This window comes from Sebastes fasciatus, chromosome 4 (assembly GCF_043250625.1).
Source record: "Sebastes fasciatus isolate fSebFas1 chromosome 4, fSebFas1.pri, whole genome shotgun sequence".
NCBI classification, from domain to species: Eukaryota; Metazoa; Chordata; class Actinopteri; order Perciformes; family Sebastidae; genus Sebastes; species Sebastes fasciatus.
Window position 1 is genome coordinate 10,755,883 of NC_133798.1, and position 22,835 is coordinate 10,778,717.

The following is a 22,835-nucleotide window of genomic DNA, read 5'->3' on the forward strand; positions in this document are numbered from 1 at the left end:
TGTCTACACATTTTGTTTACAATTGAAATTCTAAACGAGGTGTTAAATTATCTCTCAAGACAAGAAGATTTGAGATGTAAATAAGCACCACTCAGTCATACCAAAAAAAATATCACATGAACATACATTTATTACAAATATCACAATCCAGGAAACAACAATTCTTCAATCACATCTTTGGGAACTCTGAGGCAAAATTCCTTTATAGATGTTTTAAATACAACCCACAACTTAGTCTTTACAATCTTGAACTTCATCTCCAACTGTAGAGACAAACGTATAACTTCTCCCACCTGCATGTACAGTATAAGGTGCTCCAGGATATACAAGATAGCAAACAGTGACCAGACCAGTCTTTTGTTCTACTGAGAGATGCATGTTACCATTTAGAAATATTTCCAGTATAGTCTGAATTTTATAGATCATGTTCATGCAATTTAGTGGAGTAGTCACTCTTTCATAAACAATTTGACCAAAATAAATTCAAAAATATTCAGTGTGATAATTTGAAATGTCATTGACTTTTGTTTAATTATTATTGTACAATAAGAATTGATCTTGAATCACAATCTCTCATTTCGTCACCTGTTTCCGAAATACAAATGTCAGTCACTCAACCCAGAGATGCTTCAAGTAAAGGATAAACAGAAAGACAAAAAACATGAGGTTCTTATAAAGACAGAGGGAGAAAGATGGAGAAATGGCTAAATGAGAGCAGAGAGATGTGCATATGTTATATAAAGCACAAAGAGGGAAACCACATTTTACTCAGTCTGAAAGATACATTGGAAGATACGCTTCCAATATGACAAACTTGTTTTGACAAGATAAATCTGTATGCTGTGATTTGTAGCAAGTGAAACATAAATACATACTATATTCTGTAATGAAGCCCACACTCTTCAGGTCACGTCACTGTGTTGTGGGTAGTTTCTTTGCTAATTCATGTCAAATATTTCACTGCCAAATCAGACCCAAAATGACAACATCTTAAAAATGACCCTGGGATATTTAGTAAACTGATATTGAGGGGAAACGATTCACTTAAACATTTCACATTTGTTTTAAGCAATTTACTTATCGGCTAATACAACACTGTCAATAACAAAACCTGTTGTACCTCTCAACTTTCTACATCAGCGTTCACCATCATTTATAATACAAAATTAGATCACACTTTGAGGATTGGAAATAGTCGTCTTAATACAGACGCATGTGTTTGTCATTACAAACAAAAATTAAGACATTATGCTTATGCTGCCCCTCAATTGAGCCTGACTCATGGTGGAGCTGCATTACAAGGTTGTTGCTAAATTGTTAGCACCAATCAAGCAATCCCAGATTAATTCAGAAGGTGGCGGTGGAAATTCAATTGTATACTTCCCCCTCACTGGCTCTTCAAACATAAGCACTTATAACTGGGGAGGAAACATCTGATTTCATTTACAGATTAAAATTCTGTAAATTCTAATCTCCAAGTATGTATTTGTTGTGGTTATTACATACATGACTGAGACTGAGGAAATATCAACATCTGAGCAAAGACAATAAAGCACAAAAAGCAGCAGGGTCAGCCGAGTTTAACTTCTAATACAGATTCAAGTAGGTTTTACTGGTTGTAGAACAAGAATTTTGTCATTAACGTTCTCTGCGGCGTCACAGCGAATTATTAACATTTGTAAACCAAATCCGAAAACTCAACTCTTGGAATAATTTCTGCAACTTTAAAGCTTTCTGACATCAAGAACAAAATCTGATATTTTACCCAATGAGTCCTTTTTTCCAAATGGCAAACCCTACCAGTGGGTGATCAGTCAGTAGAGACAATGAAGCTGACCAAAGGATAGAGGTTGGTATAACCTTGAGAAAAGGGAATGAAAATGCTAGCTCGAGAACACCATAACTCCCATGTCTATACCCAAAAACATGAAAGTGAGATTCACCTCAAATGTATCTGTACCTCGGGTTTAATACTGTAAAACAGGCCGTGTTCTTTTCTGCTATCCAGCCCTTTCAGATCTGCAGACGTGTACATGACAATAATGGGATTAAATAGTAGTAGCCTCTGGGCTGAAAGCGCAGTCGGATCCTCATATCATAGGGAGGATGTCTGATAACTCTACGCAAGGGCTTGCAGGGTTGGTTCTGTCTGTAATCTTGTTAAACTGTTTCTGCTCCTCACTTCTGCTCTTTCTGTCTGAAATACACACTGTTGGTAGAAAGTTGACGATTCTTGGCCCAGCTTCTGCAGTGAGTTGTCAGAAGGATACAAAAGAGGAGAATGTAGGTAAATGGGAGATATCTCCTGGGGATCCAGCTGTGGTTTACATTTCCCTCCTCTCATCTCCTCTTTTTCTTTTCTCCGCCCCTCCACCGTCGCCTCCTCTTACAAGAAGTCACAGTTCTATTATCATCACAACACAGTGGCACCGTCCTCTCAGCCCTGCTGGGTGAGAGGGGATTAGATGAGGAGGACGAGGCTGTAGGGCTTGTGTGTCTCTCCTTGCTGGAGAAGGGGCAGGAGGTTTGTCAGGAGACATGTGCAATGAGTCTGACGCGGGTCTGGATGTCCTGGCGGCACAGGGGACACGTCTCTAACTGTAAGGCACACTCCATACACATACCACTGGAGGAGGATGGGAGAAAACATAAAGGATGACTTTATTATACATTCATAGAAAATGTTGCTCTCAAAGATATTTTATCCAAATATTTTTGACCTACAATATATTATATTTAGGGCTGTCAATCGATTAAATTATTTAATCACGATTAATCACAAATTAATCTCACATTTTGTATCTGTTCAAAATGTACCTTAAAGATTTGTAAAGTATTTAATACTCTTATCAACATTGGAGTGGGCAAATATGCCTATTCTATGCAAATCTATATACTATATATATTTTATTTATAGTATATATATATATATATATATATATATATATATATTATATTTTTATTTTATATACTATATAACAACACAAAACAATGACAAATATTGTCCAGAAACCCTCACAGGTACTGCATTTAGCATAAAATAATATGCTCAAATGTGGGTGTCAGCTGTCAGTGTGTCAGTGTGCTGACTTGACTATGTCTTGCCCAAAACTGCATGCGATTATCATAAAGTGGGCATGTAAAGGGGAGACTCGAGGGTACCCACAGAACCCATTTTTATTCACATATCTTGAGGTCAGGAGGTTAAGGGTCTCCTTTGAAAATAGCCAAAATTTAGCGCAAGTTTGGAGCGTTATTTAGTGCTCCTTTCCAATAAGCTAGCATGACATGGTTAGTAGCGATGGATTGTAGTTTCATATGATACCAGTATCTTCACTCTAGCTTTAAAACTGATACAGCTACAACTTAAAAACTGCAAATTGCGTTAATACATTAAAGAAATTAGTGCCATTAAAACGAATGTGCGTTACAGCGTTAACTTTGACAGCCCTAATTATATTTACACCGTTTCAATAGTTTGGGACTTTCAAGCTCCGTTTGTTCACACCAGATGCAAACATACCCATGTCCACAGGGCCGCAGCTCCGTGTCAGCCATGACGTCACAACACAGCGTGCAGCAGTTGTCTCTGATGCTAACCTGCTTTAGTAAGGCCAGACGCCGGTGTCTGTGAAACACACACAAATAAACAAACAAGCAAACACACACAAAAACAGATCAATATTCCCAGTTACAGACAGGTATTTAAAGCTGTTATCTTCTGTATATAGTGAAGACAACTTGGCACAGCAGATCGACATGATGTATTTGCGCTGTGGCAAGTCTGAATTCAAGCATATGACACTTGGCTCTTGCTTCTATTCATGTAAATAACTTCTTTTATGGCAAATAAAATAACAAAACTGCAAAGCTTTGATAATTTAGCGTCCAAATACAGGATGCAGGTGAGTGATGATGAACTTAAAAGCACACTACTGTTATTTTACCAAGCTTCTAACAGAGCCCAACATTCCTGTGTTCATGCTAATTTATGAATCTAACATTAATTTGTTCACTGTGTGTATACATTACAGGTGTGCTGTGGGACAGCTGGCCAACAGATCATGCTGCAGATGTCGGTGGCAAGAGCAGGAACGAGTGGTCCCATAACGTGCGGTTAAGATGTGGGTTGGCTAGCCATTTGATTAGCTATTTTTTATTTTCTTACTTATTCCACCGTTCTTCAGCCAGTTTGCACTAATTGTATACTCAAGACAAAGCTCAAAATGTGAATACATTTTCAAGCTACTTTTTGGCTTGTGTCAATAACAAGTACACCTGTTTGATCCAATAATATTTTTGTAATTCTAATATTTTTGTCCAGATTATAATGTTCAGTTTTTGTTGACACTGTGTCAGAGAGGTCTTGATTCAGCTACGGTAATGTTCCCGGTTGTGTTGTTACACAGGATTGCTATAGAGTTGAGTCAACAACTTTCTGACAAAATATGATAATTTTAAGCTCAACAAAGATGTTATTTAGTACAAGCTGGTAGACCCTTCAAATGGCATCTTGTCTCGTCAAACTCCTGCGTAGTAAGTACTATCAATTGTACATTTAATTTGGTGTTCCACTGACAGAGTATTGTGGATCCTGGGTCACTGGCACAATTTACTGGAAACCCTAAACTGAACAGTGTGTACCTGCCACAAGACCAGAGTCTGTTGCACTGTAGAACATTAGACTGTAAATGTGATAAAGTGACCATATCTTGTACAAATATTGCTCTGTTCCTTTAACTGGTCATTAAATTTACAAAGAAGTCTAAAGAGCTGCTTTAATGTAGCCAACAAATTAAAGAGTGATGAAAATGCTCTATGTACACTGGAGCAACCCCAAAAGATGAGTCATGTTTGTATCATGCCATACCTACATGTTGGCCGCTGTGTGCAAACAAGTGATTCACTAGTCAGGGGACGGCTGGGCAAGACAACAGATTGCCACCTTTCCAAATTCTCAGACTGTAGTCTGTTTTAGGATCAGCTTAATTTTTTACCTGGGTAGGATGATCTTTTCACTGGGCAGCAGTGCAGCGAAATCGTTGAAGGTGCTGAACTTGACAGAAGGTGGATGACGGAAAGGCTTGGCCCCAAAGTTAAACTCGCACTGCTGGTATGACATAAAGCTGGCTGCTGCAAAGAAACCGGACCTGACGGACACAGAGGTGAAGGAAAGATAGGGGTTAATTTAAGAAAGGGACAGAAGAAAGAAGAGTGAAATACACAGGAAAGAGGGAAGGAAGGAAGGAAGGAAGGAAGGAAGGAAGGAAGGAAGGAAGGAAGGAAGGAAGGAAGGAAGGAAGGAAGGAAGGAAGGAAGGAAGGAAGGAAGGAAGGAAGGAAGGAAGGAAGGAAGGAAGGAAGGAACGGAAGGAGAGAGGGAAAAGGGAAGGACAGAAAGAGAGAGGAAAGAAGTGTATGAGGGAGAACAACCATTGGACAAAAAGTATAAACACAAAAGTGACAGATATTAAGGAGGGGACTGTGTGTGTGGGCTTACGTGGCTGAGGAGAAGACCTGTTTCTCTGGCGGCAGCTGATGTCCATTCAGATAGAAGATCATCTGCTTCTTGCTGAGGTCCAACAGGAAGCCGATGGCATCTCCTTAACAGGCCACACACACACAGAAGAATAAAGTCTTGGCATGCTTTTATTGCTATTATCACTCCATGTGGGAGGTAAATAAGAGCCTGAATGCTGGCTGTGACAGCAGCGTGTGGGTGCTAAAAATCACAAAACAATCCAGAGATGCTAAAAACAAAGCAATTTCTAAACGAGCCTGACATTTACAGCGTGGTATCCCCTTGCTTCTACTGTTCAGACTGACAACAAACTTCTTTCAAGTATATGGTTGAGAAACAAAAGTCTGTGTGTGTAGTGCATACCCTCCTTCCAGCAGGGGTGAGAGTGAGGTTTACTGCGAGCGTTGTACCAGATGAGCTGCCTGCAGCCATCATACGCACATGAGTATTCGTCGTCTCCTATCCCGTAACCCTCCTGTAACACACACATGTACGAAAAGCTAAATTGTGCGACTGCATAAAAACAGAATGTGGAAAAGCTGAACAGTGCAGACAATGAAGATGAGTACATGGTTGAGGAACTTGCTGTCCTTAGTGGCCCATCCGATTTGCATCACGCCTGATGTAATCACCGTCACCTCATAGTACCAAACGCCTGAATCCACGCAGAATGTACAACGCACGCTCTCAAAGGACGAGGCATCGCATCGTGCCTGAAGAGGGGAGCAAAAAGAGAAAACATTCATAGATTAGATTGCATATATACTTGTGAAAAACATTTACAGTATATAAGACTAATGGGTATAAAGTATTAAAGTCTCAATGTTGGAGAAGGCATAATTTCCAGAAGGAGTGGATCTGTTACTGATCAAATGTACATCCATAAATGCTGCCATATGTGCCTATTCTCATAAACTAAACACAAACTAACCTCTAGTCCAGTAGGGGAGATCTTGAGGTACTCGCTGACGTCGTTGCTGTTGAGCATGGCGTTGATATTGGCGAGGTTGACCTTCTCGTAGGTGAACTGACGACCCTCCTTTAGGACTGGACGGAGGATGACAGAGGAAACATTTTCACTAGGGCTGTTAATCGATTAAAATATTTAATCGCGATTAATCGCATGATTATCCATGATTAATTCCAAATTAATCACACATTTTTTATCCGTTCAAAATGTACCTTAAAGGGAGATTTGTCAAGCATTAAATAGTCTTATCAACATGGGAGTGGGTAAATATGCTTGCTTTATGCAAATGTATGTATACATTTATTACTGGAAATCAATTAACAACACATAACAATGACAAATATTGTCCAGAAACCCTCACAGGTACTGCATTTAGCTTACAAAAATATGCTCAAATCACAACATGGCAAACTCATGTCTAACAGGCAACAACAGGTGTCAGTGTGCTGACTTGACCCAAAACTGCATGAAATTATTATAAAGTGGGCGTGTCTGTAAAGGGGAGAACCCATTTTCATTCACATATATTGAGGTCACAGGTCAAGGGACCCCTTTGAAAATGGCCATTCCCATTTTTCTTCGCCAAAATGTAGCGTAATGGATTCCTTAGCTTTTTTAGTTTCATATGATGCCAGTATCTTCACTCTAGCTTTAAAACTGAGAAATTAGTAGCAGTAAAACAAATTTGCGTTAACTTTGACAGTCCTAATTATCACATTTCTTTCTTCAGTGACTCACATTCACGAAAGCCTAATTAAAGAGATTGTAGCATGTGATCCTACACAAACATTGAAAACATGGTATTACTCACACAGGTTGTCGAGGCTCCACTGTGAGCAGAATCCAACCTGCCTCTTCAGGTAGTCAATATGCTCTGCCCACGACTCCAGGACAGCGAGTCGATTGCTAATGCACGACTCAGACACTGTCAGTTTGTTCTCACCTGAGGGCAAGAAGATGCACCAGAGCATGTGTGTTAAAACAGTCTAACAAATCTCAAAATAAATCTGTGTCAGAGATGAAAGTGGCTTCAGTGGAATACGTCTTTAAAAAGGCCTATGTAGGAGAGGCAACGTTCGGAATAAGTGTAAAGGCCAGTTCAAAAAATTCCCAACAAGCTGGCGTAAAAAATTATAGAAAAAAGTTGCAGCAATTTAATCAAAGCTGATGGAGGCAGTTGGCTGGTGGGGACTAGGACTGAAACGATTCCTCGAGTAACTCCAGTAATTCAATTACTAAAAAAACATTGACGCTCTGTTTAATCCTTGTTTGATTTTAAATTTCTTTGTTTGCATTTCAGAAAATGTTTTATCTAAAACTCAGAATGTAATATGGCATGTAAATGTACTAAATGGGTTCAGGTTTGACAGATATTACTGTAGGCAATTTAAACAGGCATGTTGATTTTTCTAAAAAAGGAAACCAATAAGTTGTTAATTTTAAGATATTATTTTTTGTAAATTTACTGTTGCTCCTTAATAAAGCAAAAGTATTCTTTGTCCAATTACTCGATTAATCGATGGAATAATCTGTAGAAAACTCGATTCTTAATTTAATTGATAGTTGCGTGTGGAGAGTTTTAGTTTAGAGTATTAAAATGCTTCAGCATCACAATGTATTTGCAACCAATCAGCAATTCATATAATGATTTGGAAATAAACAGGAGAAACTGTTGAAGAACAGCACATCTGTTACTCTACCTCACAGTATAATATTTCATATGCAAAAACAAACAAACCACCAACAAGGAAGTTGTAGAAAGCAGAAGCTGAGACTCGGGACATGCCTGTTGTCATAGCATTCCTTTGATAAGGTCACTTTCTGTCTCATCTTGATATTCTTTTGTAAGGAAGTCACCAGTTTGCACCGATCTCATCATGAATCCTTAATATGAACAGGCCTTAAAATACAGTGAGTGAACCTACTGGTCTGGGAGAACTTCTCCAAAGCGATGAGAGCAAACAGCATGACAGTAGGGTGGGCCTCAGAGCTCTGGAGGGAGATTTACAGAAAAGAAATGATCATCAGTCTGTGCTCTTTTTCAGGTTATTGTTTTGAATATTTTCGTTCATGCAAACATACAATAACAATACACATCTCATATAACTATGCCTTCTGTTATTAATTCACAGTGAGCATGCTTCCCAGGACAGACGTTGGATGAAACAAAGGTGGTTGAGAGTTTTGTAACTGACATGTCACAATGTCACTTCACTGACTGCGAAACCATCACTATGTCTTCCTTCCAGGATGAACTCTACTTAGATCATTCGCCTGCATACATCTTTTAGCTCCCTCGTGATTTGGATGTCATTGACGGTCATGTTCATTAAAATGTATCTACAAAACATGTTTTCCTTACTCATTCTTCTTCTTTCTATCCAAATTCCTCCACTTGATGCAACTACTTCATATCACATGGACATTGTCAAAGGCAGAACTGAAAGGCTTTTCCTGAGAAGCATCTGCAGAGCATTTTTCCACTAAAGTTGTCAACATTTGGATGTTTTTTATTGCTTTTTGTTGGATCAGTATGAAACACATCAATTTTAAAATTGACTTCCTTTTAGTTCTGACAAAGCACATGAATGAGAGTGGATTGGTAGAAGACAGTGAGGTTCTTATCTGATACATAACCCAAACAATTTGAAAAGTAGTAATAGAGTGAATAGAGAAACTCCTGGTTGGACATCAAATGATTTTACAAATGCCAAACTCATTTGTAAAAACTACCACCCTGGCTGTCTGACATGGTTGGACTTCCAATCATACTTTCATTTTAAGCATACTGATGTCTTAGGGCACTTTCACAAGCCAACATTTAGCCCGCTTTAATTGAACTCTGGAGCGGTTCAAACCCTGGTGCGGTTCGTTTGGGCAGTTGTGAACGCAGTAAACGTAAAATAATGTGAAAGCACCCTTAGTACCGTATTTACAAAGTCAGCATCTCATCCAATCTTTGAATGCAGCAAGATACAAAAGCATTGTTTTTGTTTGGCTTTTTGTATAAAAAAAAGTAGCTTGATTGCAGAGGCATCACAAGAAAATTGATGACCCTCCCAAAAGCAACATCCATGGATTAACATACCATAAATAAAAAAAAAAGAAGCTATTTTAATGTTACACCTTTCCACAAAATGAATCATAGACATGCAGACTGCCACCACAAGGGTGTGTGAGTGTGTGTGTTTGCTCACCAGACTCTCTAGAAGGTACTCAAGGGTTCCAGGGCTCAACAATCCAATACTAGCCGGACCTAAAGAAGAAATGGAAAGAAATTGTGTTAACAGGTCAATACCAAGAGGAAAATGTATTTAAACCTCAGTGTTCAGAAAGTGAATGTGTTTTCCTGACTTTGAGAGGAGCTGCTTCTTGATTCTTGAAGAATAATTGAGTGACTGAGCTAAAATAGTTTAATCTGACCATCCAATCTACCCCCAAACTGCACATTAAGACATATAAAACAGCATCCATGACTGTCTTACTCTGGTTAAGTAGCAAAAATAGTAAAAAATTACCCCCAAACAAACCTAAGTTGTAATCAGTTGTTTGCATTGAACTTGAATGTCTACAAGTGCATAGCAAACAAGTAACATGCCAATGGAAGCAGTGTAGAGCCAGACTATTGACTCAAGAATTAAAAGTATGTCTAGTGTAAATGTAGACTGTACCAGCCAGTTTCTCTGCCAGGCATCCCAGGACAGCTGTGGTGTTTCTGTGTTTAGCAGGGTTGAGAGCGTCCTGTCGTGCTACAGCCGAACTCAGACTCAACATGTCAGACAGTTTCTGGAGAGCATCCTGGAGAGAGGAGATGGAGCAGTTACTCTTATGAAAGTCACACACACACACACAGTTTCTACCAAACAATACAGAAGCTGCAGAGGATGGAGGGATTAAACATACAATTTTCAATCACAGTGTCCCCAAATCCATACATGATTGCGAGGGAAAATGCCCCAAAAGTGGTCAGGATACAAAGTATTAAAGGCAAGTGTGGGCAAAATACAGTGGTGAGCATACACACACTATTAGTGGCCGTGATTCGCTAGAGAAACAGCTGGAGAAAGCACACCACAAGTCAAAATTGTATTTACTTTATTAAAGGTGCAGTGTGTAAGATCTGGCGGCATCTAGTGGTGAGTTTGCAGATTGCAACCAACCGAAAGGCGTGTAGGACAACTACAGTGGCCAACGCGTAAACGTGAAAACGCGAATGGCCCTATCTAGAGCCAGTGTTTGGTTTGTTCGTTCTGGGCTACTGTAGAAACATGGCGGATGGCTCTGTGGAGAGAACCTTATATCTACATATCTGTATGTAGATATAAACGGCTCATTCTAAGGTAACAAAAACACAACAATTCTTATTTTAAGGTGATTATACACTAAAGAAATCATACCTTTTAATATTATATTTCATTTCTGCCAATAGATTCCCTTAAATGCTACACACTGTTCCTTTAACAGTGACACAATGTCCCTGATGCAGCAGAACCAGGATCAGACAATATCATCCAGCAGTTGAGCTGCAATGCCAGCAGTTTCATACTGACAGTTTGAGTCCAGCCAGGGCTACTTATAAGCACTACATGCAGGTGTGTTACCCATTTTCTTTTCCTTTTTATAGCTGCTGTGTGTTTAAAGCTTTACATTTTAGAATTTAAACCTGCAAAATATTATGTTTTGTTAGGTGGAGCATATTGGGTAGAGTACAGAGTTCATACTGTTCAGAGTGTCATAGTGTGTCCTTTGTCCTCAGGTTACTTTGGACCGGGAGGCAGGGGGTTCTAAACAGATTTTATTTGTCCAAAGGGGAAAAAGGAGGTGGTGTGGGAGAGAGGGGGTGGAAAGCAGAGGCCAAAATACATGTGTTGAAGTTACAAGACAGTTCCTTGAGGTGAAAAAAAAAAATCAGAATCACAGCAATTCACTAATCAAGGGGGGCAACATTTCTAGCTCTGTCCCAGTGTACATACATACACACAATCACCAACATACAGAAAAAAGTCTTGGGAAAGAGGAAGACAAAGACTGGTTTGCATTAGAGCTGCAGTCACAAACAGAGGAGACAGGGCTGGGTCAGTCTTGAGATTATGTCTTTTACACCTCAGGCTTTGGTCAGTTTTGGGGAATGAAATTTCAAGGTTACGGGTCATATTATTTTAAAGTTATTACCCAAAGTGATTCTCTCTGTGTTATAAACAAGCACAAGGAACTGACCTTGGTGGGCAGGGGACACTCATCCAATAGAAGGGTTATCACTGCAGGGCCAAGCGGATCGTCCAATGGGATCACTCGAATCAGAGACTGGACAACCTCCAGCCAACCGTCATCTGGGAGGGAGAAGAGAGGAGAAGATTGAAATGAGACTCGACAGATTGAATTTATCCAACCATTCAGATGTTTCCCCTCCTTTGTCTCTGTCGCTTTTGTTCTTTCATTATAATAATGCACACTTCATGCAAAAACACAGGAATTGCCAATGACAGCAGATAACTCAAAGATAATGGAACTGTGCTGAAATCACTCTGGGAGACAGGTTCCTGGATTATGAGTATCAGATGTATCATAAAGACTAAAACATCCATTTCCTGTCCATTAGATGACTCGATAAGAAACTCGCTCTCTCCAACACTATCATTTCTAAGAGCCCCAGCCAACTGGCTGATGAATAATGTAACATCATGGCACATGTCAAACTGAAAGTGACTGGCTGGCTGACTGACTGACTTGCTGCTTGGTTGCCTTCAGGGTTTAGTGTCTGCAAGCTAATACCCAACTTGGCTGTTGTCAAACAACATGACAACACCACGCCTTGTGAGCATCAAACATTACATGTGCAGACACAAGAATTCAAAGACTACCGCATAAGCACACACACAAACACACACAGAATGAGAGCGTCATTCACCATATGAACAAGAAAGCACACACACACACACACGCACCAAAAAACACACGCAGACATCAAATGAAACTTCCAATAGTCACAAACCTGAATAAGAATCAGACCTGTCAGTCAAACTAAGAATACAGCAACTCTATTATACGTTATTCACAAGTTGCTGCACAAACTAGTAAAAATATCCATCAGGAACATTCAAAATAGAAGAATATTTTGATCATATTTTTACAGATTACATGACATGGGTAATAATGTAAGTAGTGACCAACACATGATGTCTGTTGTGTAACTCGTGACTATGTCCCTTCCCCAGGTGATGTAACGTCCCCCCCGGGCAAGGCCGGCCGGTGTGTTGGAAAACGCTGAGACAGCAATATTACAGCAGGATTGTAAGCAGCAGGCAGGTGGTGTTGCAGCCCTCTTCAGTGAACCTTTCTCCAGTTTGACATAAATGGCCTCTTTTACAACCTCATTCAAACCCACCCATCTTCTTTGTGTAGGATTTGTACATGTGTTTCTTCTGAACAACAGAGCACAGCTCAACCTAAACAAAATATGCGTACTGCTAGACCTGCTTCTGAACAACACGTGTTTCAATTCAGAGTGGTTTGACTGAGGTGTCAAAGAGGATAAATGGGAAAAAATGTCACTGAACAGAGGAAGAGGATTGCGACTGTCTGCTGCTTACAAAGCTACTGTAATATCACTGCCTCAGCAGTTCTCAAAAACAACCCACCAGCTCAGGCCGAGGGGGATGGGACAGCATATTTAGAAGGGACCTGTTTAAATTCCTAGGACTCCTCACCAGTCAGTAGAAATGATAAATCCCCTGCATAATTTGTGAAACGCCTTAACTGTACAGCTACAGTCCAGTGGATAGCTTCATTTCAACCTGAAGAAACTATGGCCCTGCTCAGACCCGGCATTAACATGCGTCCTGAGTGATCCGAACACAAGTGGACAGCTTTAAGTACGTCTGTTCACACCTGGTATTAGAATGCGTCTCAACATGCGTCTTGAGTGACCACTTGCGATCAGATCTCACTTTCCCGCTCTATATGCAAATAAACGTATAGTAAACACATGGCTAAAACAGCAGATATTGTGACGTAGTATTACATGAATGTCAGTAGAATGTCAGTAATGTCCTACATATTCGGAAATTCGGGTACATTTTATTAATATAAGGTTATTGTACCGGTGTTCCCGGGGACCTCCATGCTGCTGACACCGCTGCCCTTGCCAGGCAACAGCAGGGTACAGATCTTCAGAGAGCCGGGGATGAGAGCGAGCGGGTGGGTGTCAGCTCCGTGCAAAGCACCGGAACAAAAAACACCAACAGTATGATAATAATGAACTTAGTCTGCCCAGTCTGATAGTCTGTACTGAATGTGGTCAAAGTGATTGGATCTCAATGAATCCTCAATGCGTCTTCAGTGCCTTCAGACCTGTACTTAGAGCTGTCCACTTGTGATCCGATCACTCAGGACGCATGTGAATACCAGGTCTGAAGAGGGCCTCTGAAGAATTGTGCACATGACTAAGAGCCAACCAAGACATGGTTTTGTTGGGCTGAGACATTAGCCACCTGGTCAAATTACTATTTCTGAGTAAAGCTGATGTTTCTACCTTTTCACATTTTATAACCTCTGATCCTCTCATTTCAAACACATGAAAAGTGCTTTTGTATCACATTGCTTATTATATTCTGTACCAGTTTTTTAACTGGACAAAGTCCTGTCTAATAAGTCCACGCCCAGTGTGTGAATGTGTATTTAAATTTTTTCCTTACCCGTCTCTGCCATCTCGTGCAAAGTGATCATGGAGTAAGGGGGCTCTTGGTCACTGAAAAAACAAAAGTTTGGACAGAATGTGAAAACAGCCTTTCTCACATTTTTCTCATTTCACCTGAAAGCCTAACATCACAAATTCTATTCTATATGTGTTTATTTATGTCCATTGGTTGCATGAATGGAGGTGGTACTTCTCAGTAAGAGTATTCAACCAGCAAGTACATCAAGTCTTTATGACCCTGTGATCACAGCATCTGAAATATTATAAGCAAATTATTCATGCCTTTGTGTGCTTCTGTGATTGCAGTAATGGCTAACATGGACCGTAATGTTATCCCATGGAGAGGTTAAGGCAAGCGTAAAGGATTTACTTCAGTGGATGTTGTTTTTGATGCTGCTGCTATTACTGTTGCTTGTCATGCCACGTCCCAAGCTGAAAACTGTTTTCGTTTTGACAGCCATAACTTGATCCTCAGATTCCTGACGCAACTTAGTAATGCTGTAACTTCATTTTCTTTCACTTACAAGTCAAACTGTGAAGAAATTCTTGGAAATGTACATGCATGTTTCACACAGGGCTGCAAAAGTATTCAAAAGACAGTGGTTCAAGCTGTAATATTTATCAGTATTATAATGAAGTGATATTTTGCTGTATCTTGCAACCATTTTCAGGTTCATACTTGTATGTTGTGCTTGCATCATTCTTCTATTTTTTGCAGTCTGGATTTGGTGCCAAATCATGCTGACTTCTACCGGTGACTGTATAGTTACGACATCACAACCTTACAGAAGTCCTGACGGCTCATTTAAAAGCACAGTTTCTGAATACGGGCTGTAGGCATTTCTCCATGGATTGAAAATGTACTATTTATATTTATTTATATATTTTGTATAATCTATGTATTTCTATAGACCTGCTTTATAATCAAAGAAGACAAGGAAATCTCACTTTCTACAATATGCTTTAAGCTATAAAACGTCAAATTATATAGTATCATTTAGTCTCAACAATCATCACAAAATATTAAATGTACAATAATAAAAATAGAGATAATCTGTAAATGGTCACATTAGATGAGATGCAACCAAATATTTACCTACTTAAAGGTCACATATTATACTCCATTTAAACTAGTTATTATAGGTCTCAGACACCTCCAAACCATGTCTCTGAAGTTTTTTTTCAAAAAAACAATCAGATCATGCATTCCAGCATGTCTCTATAACCTCTGTTTCAGCCCATTTCCAAAAGTGCTGATTTCTGTGTCTGTAGCCTCTGTCTCCTCCCACTCTGCTCTGATTGGTCAGCGTTTTCTGTCAATCAAACGTCCTCAACAACAGCGTCACCCTCCCCCTCCCTCCCGGAGAAGCTCGCTCGCTCTCTCTCTCTCTCTCTCTCTCTCTCTCTTTCTCTCTCTCTCTCTCTAGAGAGAGAGAGACGAGTGGAGAGATAGCAGCTAGAATAAAGTTTATAAACCACTTTAAAGTTTATAAACCAGAAACTTCACCCAGCGCACGTTACCGGAGGAATCTGATCAGAAATCGGCGACACATGATGAACATCTGCGGTCCAGATTCCAGGTTTTCCTGACGGTTTCTCTCAGGTAAATAATACTGTTTATATCTCTGTTAGTTAGCTCAGTGTTTACCTCATGCATCAACTCTGTAAACCGTAAACATACACTCTGTTTTACGTCTGTCTTTACAGATCCATCTGTGAGAAATGACCGACAGAATCATCCCAGAGGAGAGCAGACAGCTGAGAGCAGATGGCTCTGTTTACATGGAGATACAAAGCTAACCCGGTAGCATGTAGCTAACCCGTTAGCATGTAGCTACATGCTAACGGGTTAGCTACATGCTACCGCTATGACACGGTGTGTAAACACAGCGACCATCAGGGTGGAAAATAGAAGATGTGAAACAGTAGTCAGTTCATTATTTCTGCTAAAAGATAAATGTATGGAAGATCAGAGTAATGGTATATTATTTACAGTAGTAGCCGTCTCTGTGTTACCATGACTACAGACCACCGGAGCTTAGCTTACCATAGTTTACCAGAGCTGAAGACTTTCTCCTGTACCATGTTAACATAACTAACTAACAGGTGAGATGATTACAAATGCTGTGAATAATTAATATTGTCATCTGTCAACTCAAATAAAGTTTGACTGTGAAACAGAAATGTGTTGTGTTGCTTACAAGTCACTATTTACTACCTGTAATCTGCTACATGCATGACATCAAATATATATAATATATAAATATCATCTGTTTAAACAGTGTAATTACATAAAGCCTTTGTGAATGAACATGTTATATTTAGATGATGGGAGTACATGAAGCCTGTTCTGCTGGTTCTTGCAGACTAACTGTAGGGAGCTACTTTGCTCAAGTTAGGTTGAGGAGGAGAGACAGTGACGCGCTGTGGGCCGGGGTCAGCTACTGAAGGTTCTCTCTGGTTCGACCAGGAAACCCTCACGTGACTTGCATTCCCTAATGACGTCAAGATACAAGGAAAAAAGCGAATTTTTTTTCTGCACCCATTTCCGGACAAACGGAGGAGGAGAAAAAGAGAGAGGATGGTCTTTTATGATACTATGGTGGCCTGTAGACACACTGGGGACAGATATTGATGTTTAAAAGACATGGAAAAGTGCATTTTGCATAATAGGTGACCTTTAACTTCTACAAATACTGAACCTCAACCTTGAAATGCAGTTATAAATTAACAAAGTTGGGTCTTTATGTACGTTTTTATGTACCAGTCATGCTTAAGTGTAGACTACAATTCAACAGTGTGGAAAAATTGTGCTAGAATAAATGTTAATGAAGTGGAGACAAAAATCTGTACAAGAGAAATAAAATATGCAGGCAGTTCATCAAGTGGCATGATCAGACAGAGGATATGCTGGATAAGAGGAGATCAAAGGATCATATGACTTACAGGCCATGTTGAAGAATGTGGCCTGTGTCTTTTAACTACAAACTAGAATTTATAAACACATATTTGCACAATTGGTCAAACCAGTGAAAAGCTACAGGGGTATGTGAAAGAAAAGTTTGGAAAGGAACTCAAGCTGAAACTGGATTGTTGTACTCAAAAGAACAGTCATCTAGAGTGGCTGCACAGAGCTGTGACAAAGACCCTGGTTGACATAAATCAAGATTATTTCAAATTATATAATGGAGATACTCAGAAAAATTGATTTGTGCTTAAACTGAAGCTGGTGAAGATGCACTTGGGAGTTGGGATGAACTTAAGAAATACTACTCCACACTATGCCGGAACATAAGAGATGCTCTAGTGGCCAGCTTCATGGAGAGAAAGACGAAGAGACTGAAAAAGGTTTCTTATTAAGTTAGTCTGAGGAAAAATTAGGCATTCTAGCTGCTGCTACGAATAGGACGAGCCTAATAACCAGACAACCAGAGGAGACTACACTACCTATAATTTACATATACCTATTTCAACATTCATATTTTCATTTTTTATATCATAACAGTTATCCTGCCCATAGTTTGTTCTCAAAGCCAAACAAACCCATGCTGAAGAAACTGATAAAACCCCAAAGGGTCACGCTGAACAGCTTTTCTCCAAAGAGAATGATAGCTCAGAGGAAGAGGAGGATAAGGAAGAGAGCGTTTCAGCATCTACGCAGGTAACACAAATCTTGCTACAACATTGCAGCAAGTCATCGCTACGTCAAGAGAGGAAATGCAGAACATAAAGGAAACTGACTTGCACAAAGTCCTCTCTAAGGAGTTCTGCCTGTTTGAAGCCACAGGTAAAAGACCTGCGGCCGCTGCTTGGAACATTTCATACCATTCAAGTCACCTCTGTGGAGGATGAGCAAGGTTTTCCAGTCTGCTCATATACACAGAAAGATACAGAACCAGCTAATTGCAGAGCACCCTTTTTTGAAAAACTATTAAATAATAAAGATAAGTCCTGATACGAGAACACTTCTGCTTGTTGTATTTTGTTAGTTCAGGTGAAAAAAGAAACATTTGTCTTTTTGTCAAAGTTGTAGCCTTTACATTTCTATGTTTGAGGAAGGCTATTTTGTGAAATGACTGCTTTTTATTCATGAATTGTCTTCAGTTTTGCATTTTAATATAAGCTTTCATTTATGGTGAGAAATCCTGGTTTCCTGGAAAAAGAACAATACATTCCCCAGTTACTTTCAACTAACCATAAAAAAGATTACGTCCGGTAAAGACGGAGGAAATGTGATTTGTGAAGCGGTTTCACCTTGTTGTTGGTGATCTGCAGTTAAAAAGTCTAAGAATGAAAAGGTGATATGAACGTAAACATATTTTTGATGGCGCAGTGAAGTTTAATGCCCTTAGCAATGTCAACGAGACAGGTGAGATCTAGCCAACACAATACATCATAAGAGTCTCTAACAGCATTCATTGCAGTACTTCCCACCACACTCCACAATACTATACTGTAGATATAATGATAAATTAATTAGAAAAACATTTTATATTTTAGAAAATTTGGTTCTAATGTTGTATTATTGCTAGTTTTCCTGAATAACACTAATAAACAGAGTAGAAAACCTTTGTGATTTTCCCTGTGGGATTTCGGTAGCGTTGCTTTAAGTCCCCCTATTTAAAATTTATAAACAAACACAGTATAATAACATTTCATAAATGGTTTATAACACACTACAATGTAGCTGTACGCAGCTATAAGGACATTTTAAGTGTTTATTCAAGTACAGTATTTATCAACAATTAGAACTTGTAAATTATAACTGTTTTATTATATTGCCATTTATTATTTGTTTTTACAGCAGCCTCCATTTAGGGGTGCCCATAGAAGGAGTTATTAATTGTTGGCAAATACATTAATAAACACTTTTACCTGCTTACAACTACATTATAGTGCATTATAAACCCATTTATTAAATGTTTATAAGTTGCTTATGAATGCTAATCAGAGGGACATGAAGTAAAGTGTTGCTGGGATTTCTGCACAAAATATTGTACTGTGCTGTTTGTTCCAAATAAGAGACACAGGACTCAAAAGACGTGACTTTACTGTGTACCCACTACTCTTTCGAAAAAGTCACGCATACGATGTTTGCAAGTTTGTGACAACACAACAACATCTTGTGATGCTTCTGCTGGAAGACATCAACATCTAGGATTTTTCTGATTCTAGTGGGCATGAGTCTGACTGAGCTTGAGTTTCATGGGTAGCTACTGTGGAGTGCCCTCATGTTAATATATATCTCAACTTATGAAATACGAAGAACGGGATCCAAATGTGCCGAACCACACCTAGTAAATATTGTAGTACAACTTGATTTAGTTTTCCAGGGCACTGTGGCTGCCCGTTTGCTGCTCCACATCTAATTACTACTACTAAAGCATCTACATGTAAATGACTACAGTATTTTTTGTTGGCTGAACTCACAACAGAAACCATTATTGAAAGAGCACTCTAACTCTTCCTCCCATCATCATATGTATCTTAATAATATCATTACTCTTATTAGACTTACTTGTCCACTAGTGTCCTGATAACAGCCAATGTGTCCAGCACCAGGCCATCCACATTCTGCTTCTTTCGTCTTGGCTCATGGGGCCCTCGCCCTCGGCGTGGCGGCCTGACTGGGTCCCTGGGTCGACTGCTCCGCGCCTCTCCGGCATCAACACCTACACCTCCTGTACCGTGATCCACCCGCCTAGCTTGTCCTCGGGTTGCCCTCGACGTCCCATGGTGGTGATCCTCCAAGTCACTATCCTCCCGGCACACACAGCTGTTACCCATGGTTCCAGTGCCAGAGACCACACTGGCAAAGGTCTCCCAGAATGGAGGAAGGGAGTTTGAGGAGGAAAGGAAGAGCAGAACCCGTGCAAGGCTCCTGCAAGCACAAAAAGTGATCCAGGTGGCTACTATCATATCATTTGGAGAGCTTGGTTTCGGGGTATTCTTGTCCCAGTGGGCTGGGTGGGGTCAGCGTGAATGATCATACTGTTGCCAAGCAGAGATGTGGGATTGGTTTTGAGAGTAACAATGTCTAGTTAAATGGACCAGAAGGGGTCTGGTGATGCAAGGAAAAAGCTCTGAACATCATAGACAGCCCAAGGCTCAGGTCCAGCTTTCATCCAGGGCTGCTAGCGTGGCTGTGGAAGCAACACAAACAAAAACAGAACAGAAAAAGTGAAATTCTGCCCCTAAGTTAAGTCTCATCAGAGCAGTACATTTAACTGTTTCATAGCTGATCATGCTCTGCCAGCAGCAATGCTTCAAACTAGATGAGATTACACACCACATGAGATAAATGTCAAGCCTGAAATAAATAAGATAGTGAAAACTGGAACGAAAATTGGCAATTTAACCATTTATCTCTCAAGCAAAAAGCTACAGTACGATGTCTAATGTTAGCTGTTTACATCTAGAGTTGTGATGTGTGAGTAAGACAGCTCATCATGCGCTAAAATCACTGAGGCATTTTAGTGTTATTGACAAACAAGATATGATCAGTTAGCCACCCACCAAGCAGGCATTGTAACATTACCAAGTCTTACAAACGCACATTCAATCATGCCGTTAGTAAAATACAAATGGTTCAATTTTAATAGAAACTAGATGAGATTACACACCACATGAGATAAATGTCAATAAAATAGTGAAAACTAGAACGAAAATCAACCATTTAACCATTTATCTCTCAAGCAAAAGCTACAATACGATGTCTAACGTTAGCTTGTTTCAATCTAGAGATGTGATGTGTAAGTAGACAGCTCATCATGTCCTCAAATCCTTGAGACATTTTAGTATTGTTGACAAACAAGATATGATCAGATAGCTGGCTAGTAAGCTAGCCACCCACCAAGCAGTAACATTAGTCTCACTAACTCACACTCAACACAACGTTAGTAAACTACAATGGTTCAATGTTAATAGAAACACATACTTACGTTGCTACCACTTGAAAAAAACAGCAGTCGAGCCAGACTGAAAGTAGTTAACAAAACAATAGAGCTAACTAGCCAGCTAGGTTGTGTTGTAGCTAACCAGCTAGCTAACAGTTAGCCCCGGTTAACGTGACACTCCTCTGATCCTCTACTGTCACTACTAGTCAGCTAACGGGAGCAGCACTCAACTACGAGGGAACTACTCAACTAAACGCCGGTTTAGTGTAGCAGCACGTTTACATGACCCGTCTAAAGTCCTCAACACACCTTTACTGAACTCTAAACACAGGCACACATTCAGCTAACAGCTCGCACACATTGTAACGGTGCTACACCGCTAGCTGGTTGCTAAGTTCCGTAGCGGTTCGCAGCTAAAGGGTTGGCCAGCATCAGCTGTGGCTGAAGGCCTATTAAAGGAGGCTTGGTCACGGTCTTGTGGAGCGGGGTATGACGCATGCGCAGTGTAGCTGAAGCTGCGGTCGTGCGTTGTGATTGGCTCAATTTCGGCGAGGGCAGGCTAGCTCCACCTGCGCATGTGTAATACCCCCACATATATGACGTGTGATCTAGCCTCCTTTTATAGGCCTTGCTGTGGCTGCGGAGGCGCGGCTGGCTGGAGGTGGAGGGTTTCGGTTGAACACAACGTCAACACACAGCCAAGACCGCGGTTTCCCCTTTTGGTATCTACCTCTCTTTCGTTCATTGTTCATGATGTATTACAAAGCCTTCTGAATCTTCTGCACCATGTATATACTGTTTTAAAGGGTGTCAAGAAGCAAGAATAAAAGCAACAAGTTATAACAATAAAAAAAAATACATCAGATGAAAATGCACATGGTAAAGTTGCATAGTTACATTATACTACTCTAACAAAACGGAAATAATGTCTACAAGTGTGCTACTGCAATTGTAGAATGGAAGAAAAGTAAATAAATACCAACAAAAACTAACATTAGGTGAAAGCACGTGAATGCCAGAAGGCGACGAGATGACTTGAAGCCAAATTTTCCCAGAGTACCTGAACGCAATCATCAGAAGTCACATGATTAAAAATACTAAAATAGATATATTATTATCATTATTATTATTATTAATTAATTAATTATTAATAATAATAATAATAATAATATAAATACTTTTTTTTTTTTTTTTTGTATTTAACCTTTTTTAACCAGGTTAGTCCCATTGAGATTAAGAACCTCTTTTCCAAGGGAGACCTGGCCAAGACGGTCAGCAGCAAGAACACAATGTTGCAGACACAAATAGAGATAAAAAAAAACAATTCACAAGCACTAAAAGCACTAAAATTTCCATTAAAAGAGAACTATCTAGAGACAAATGAGGGGACAAAGGGGAACTTTTCTGGGAGTCAGCTGTACAACAAGGGGGCTAAAAACATTGGCATGCCATTGAGTTTAGAAACCTCAGTAGGCTATGATGCACAAGACAAGTAGAATATTTCCATTTTAAAGTGCACCTATAAAATACATGATGTCATAACTTTGAATATTTGAGTCTACACTGTATATGAATCATATAACCCACATGATGTGCTAGAACAATGCAATATAGAATAAATGTGATCTTATCTTGCCAAGACAGACAATAAAGTTTTTCTAACTTTACAGTAGGAGGAAATTTAAAGTGAGATTCAATTTATCAGGTGAATCTGTATTGTGCCACTGAATGGTGAAAAAAGGACTTTGAGAAT

General features: G+C 39.7%; 1 protein-coding gene across 1 annotated transcript; it reads right to left on the bottom strand.

Moving 5' to 3' along the window:
• Positions 1-110: 110 nt before the first annotated feature.
• rspry1 (ring finger and SPRY domain containing 1) lies at positions 111-22,140 on the bottom strand. Its single transcript, XM_074631914.1, has 15 exons — positions 21,128-22,140; positions 19,705-20,329; positions 14,185-14,237; positions 11,708-11,820; positions 10,162-10,288; positions 9,688-9,746; positions 8,416-8,482; positions 7,302-7,433; positions 6,452-6,567; positions 6,090-6,233; positions 5,884-5,995; positions 5,500-5,602; positions 4,998-5,150; positions 3,524-3,628; positions 111-2,626 (listed from the first exon to the last, which is right to left on the bottom strand). The coding sequence occupies exons 2-15, from the start codon at positions 20,103-20,105 to the stop codon at positions 2,530-2,532; spliced, it is 1,782 nt and encodes a 593-aa protein (XP_074488015.1). The 5' UTR covers positions 20,106-20,329; positions 21,128-22,140; the 3' UTR covers positions 111-2,529.
• Between the last annotated feature and the right edge of the window lie 695 nt (positions 22,141-22,835).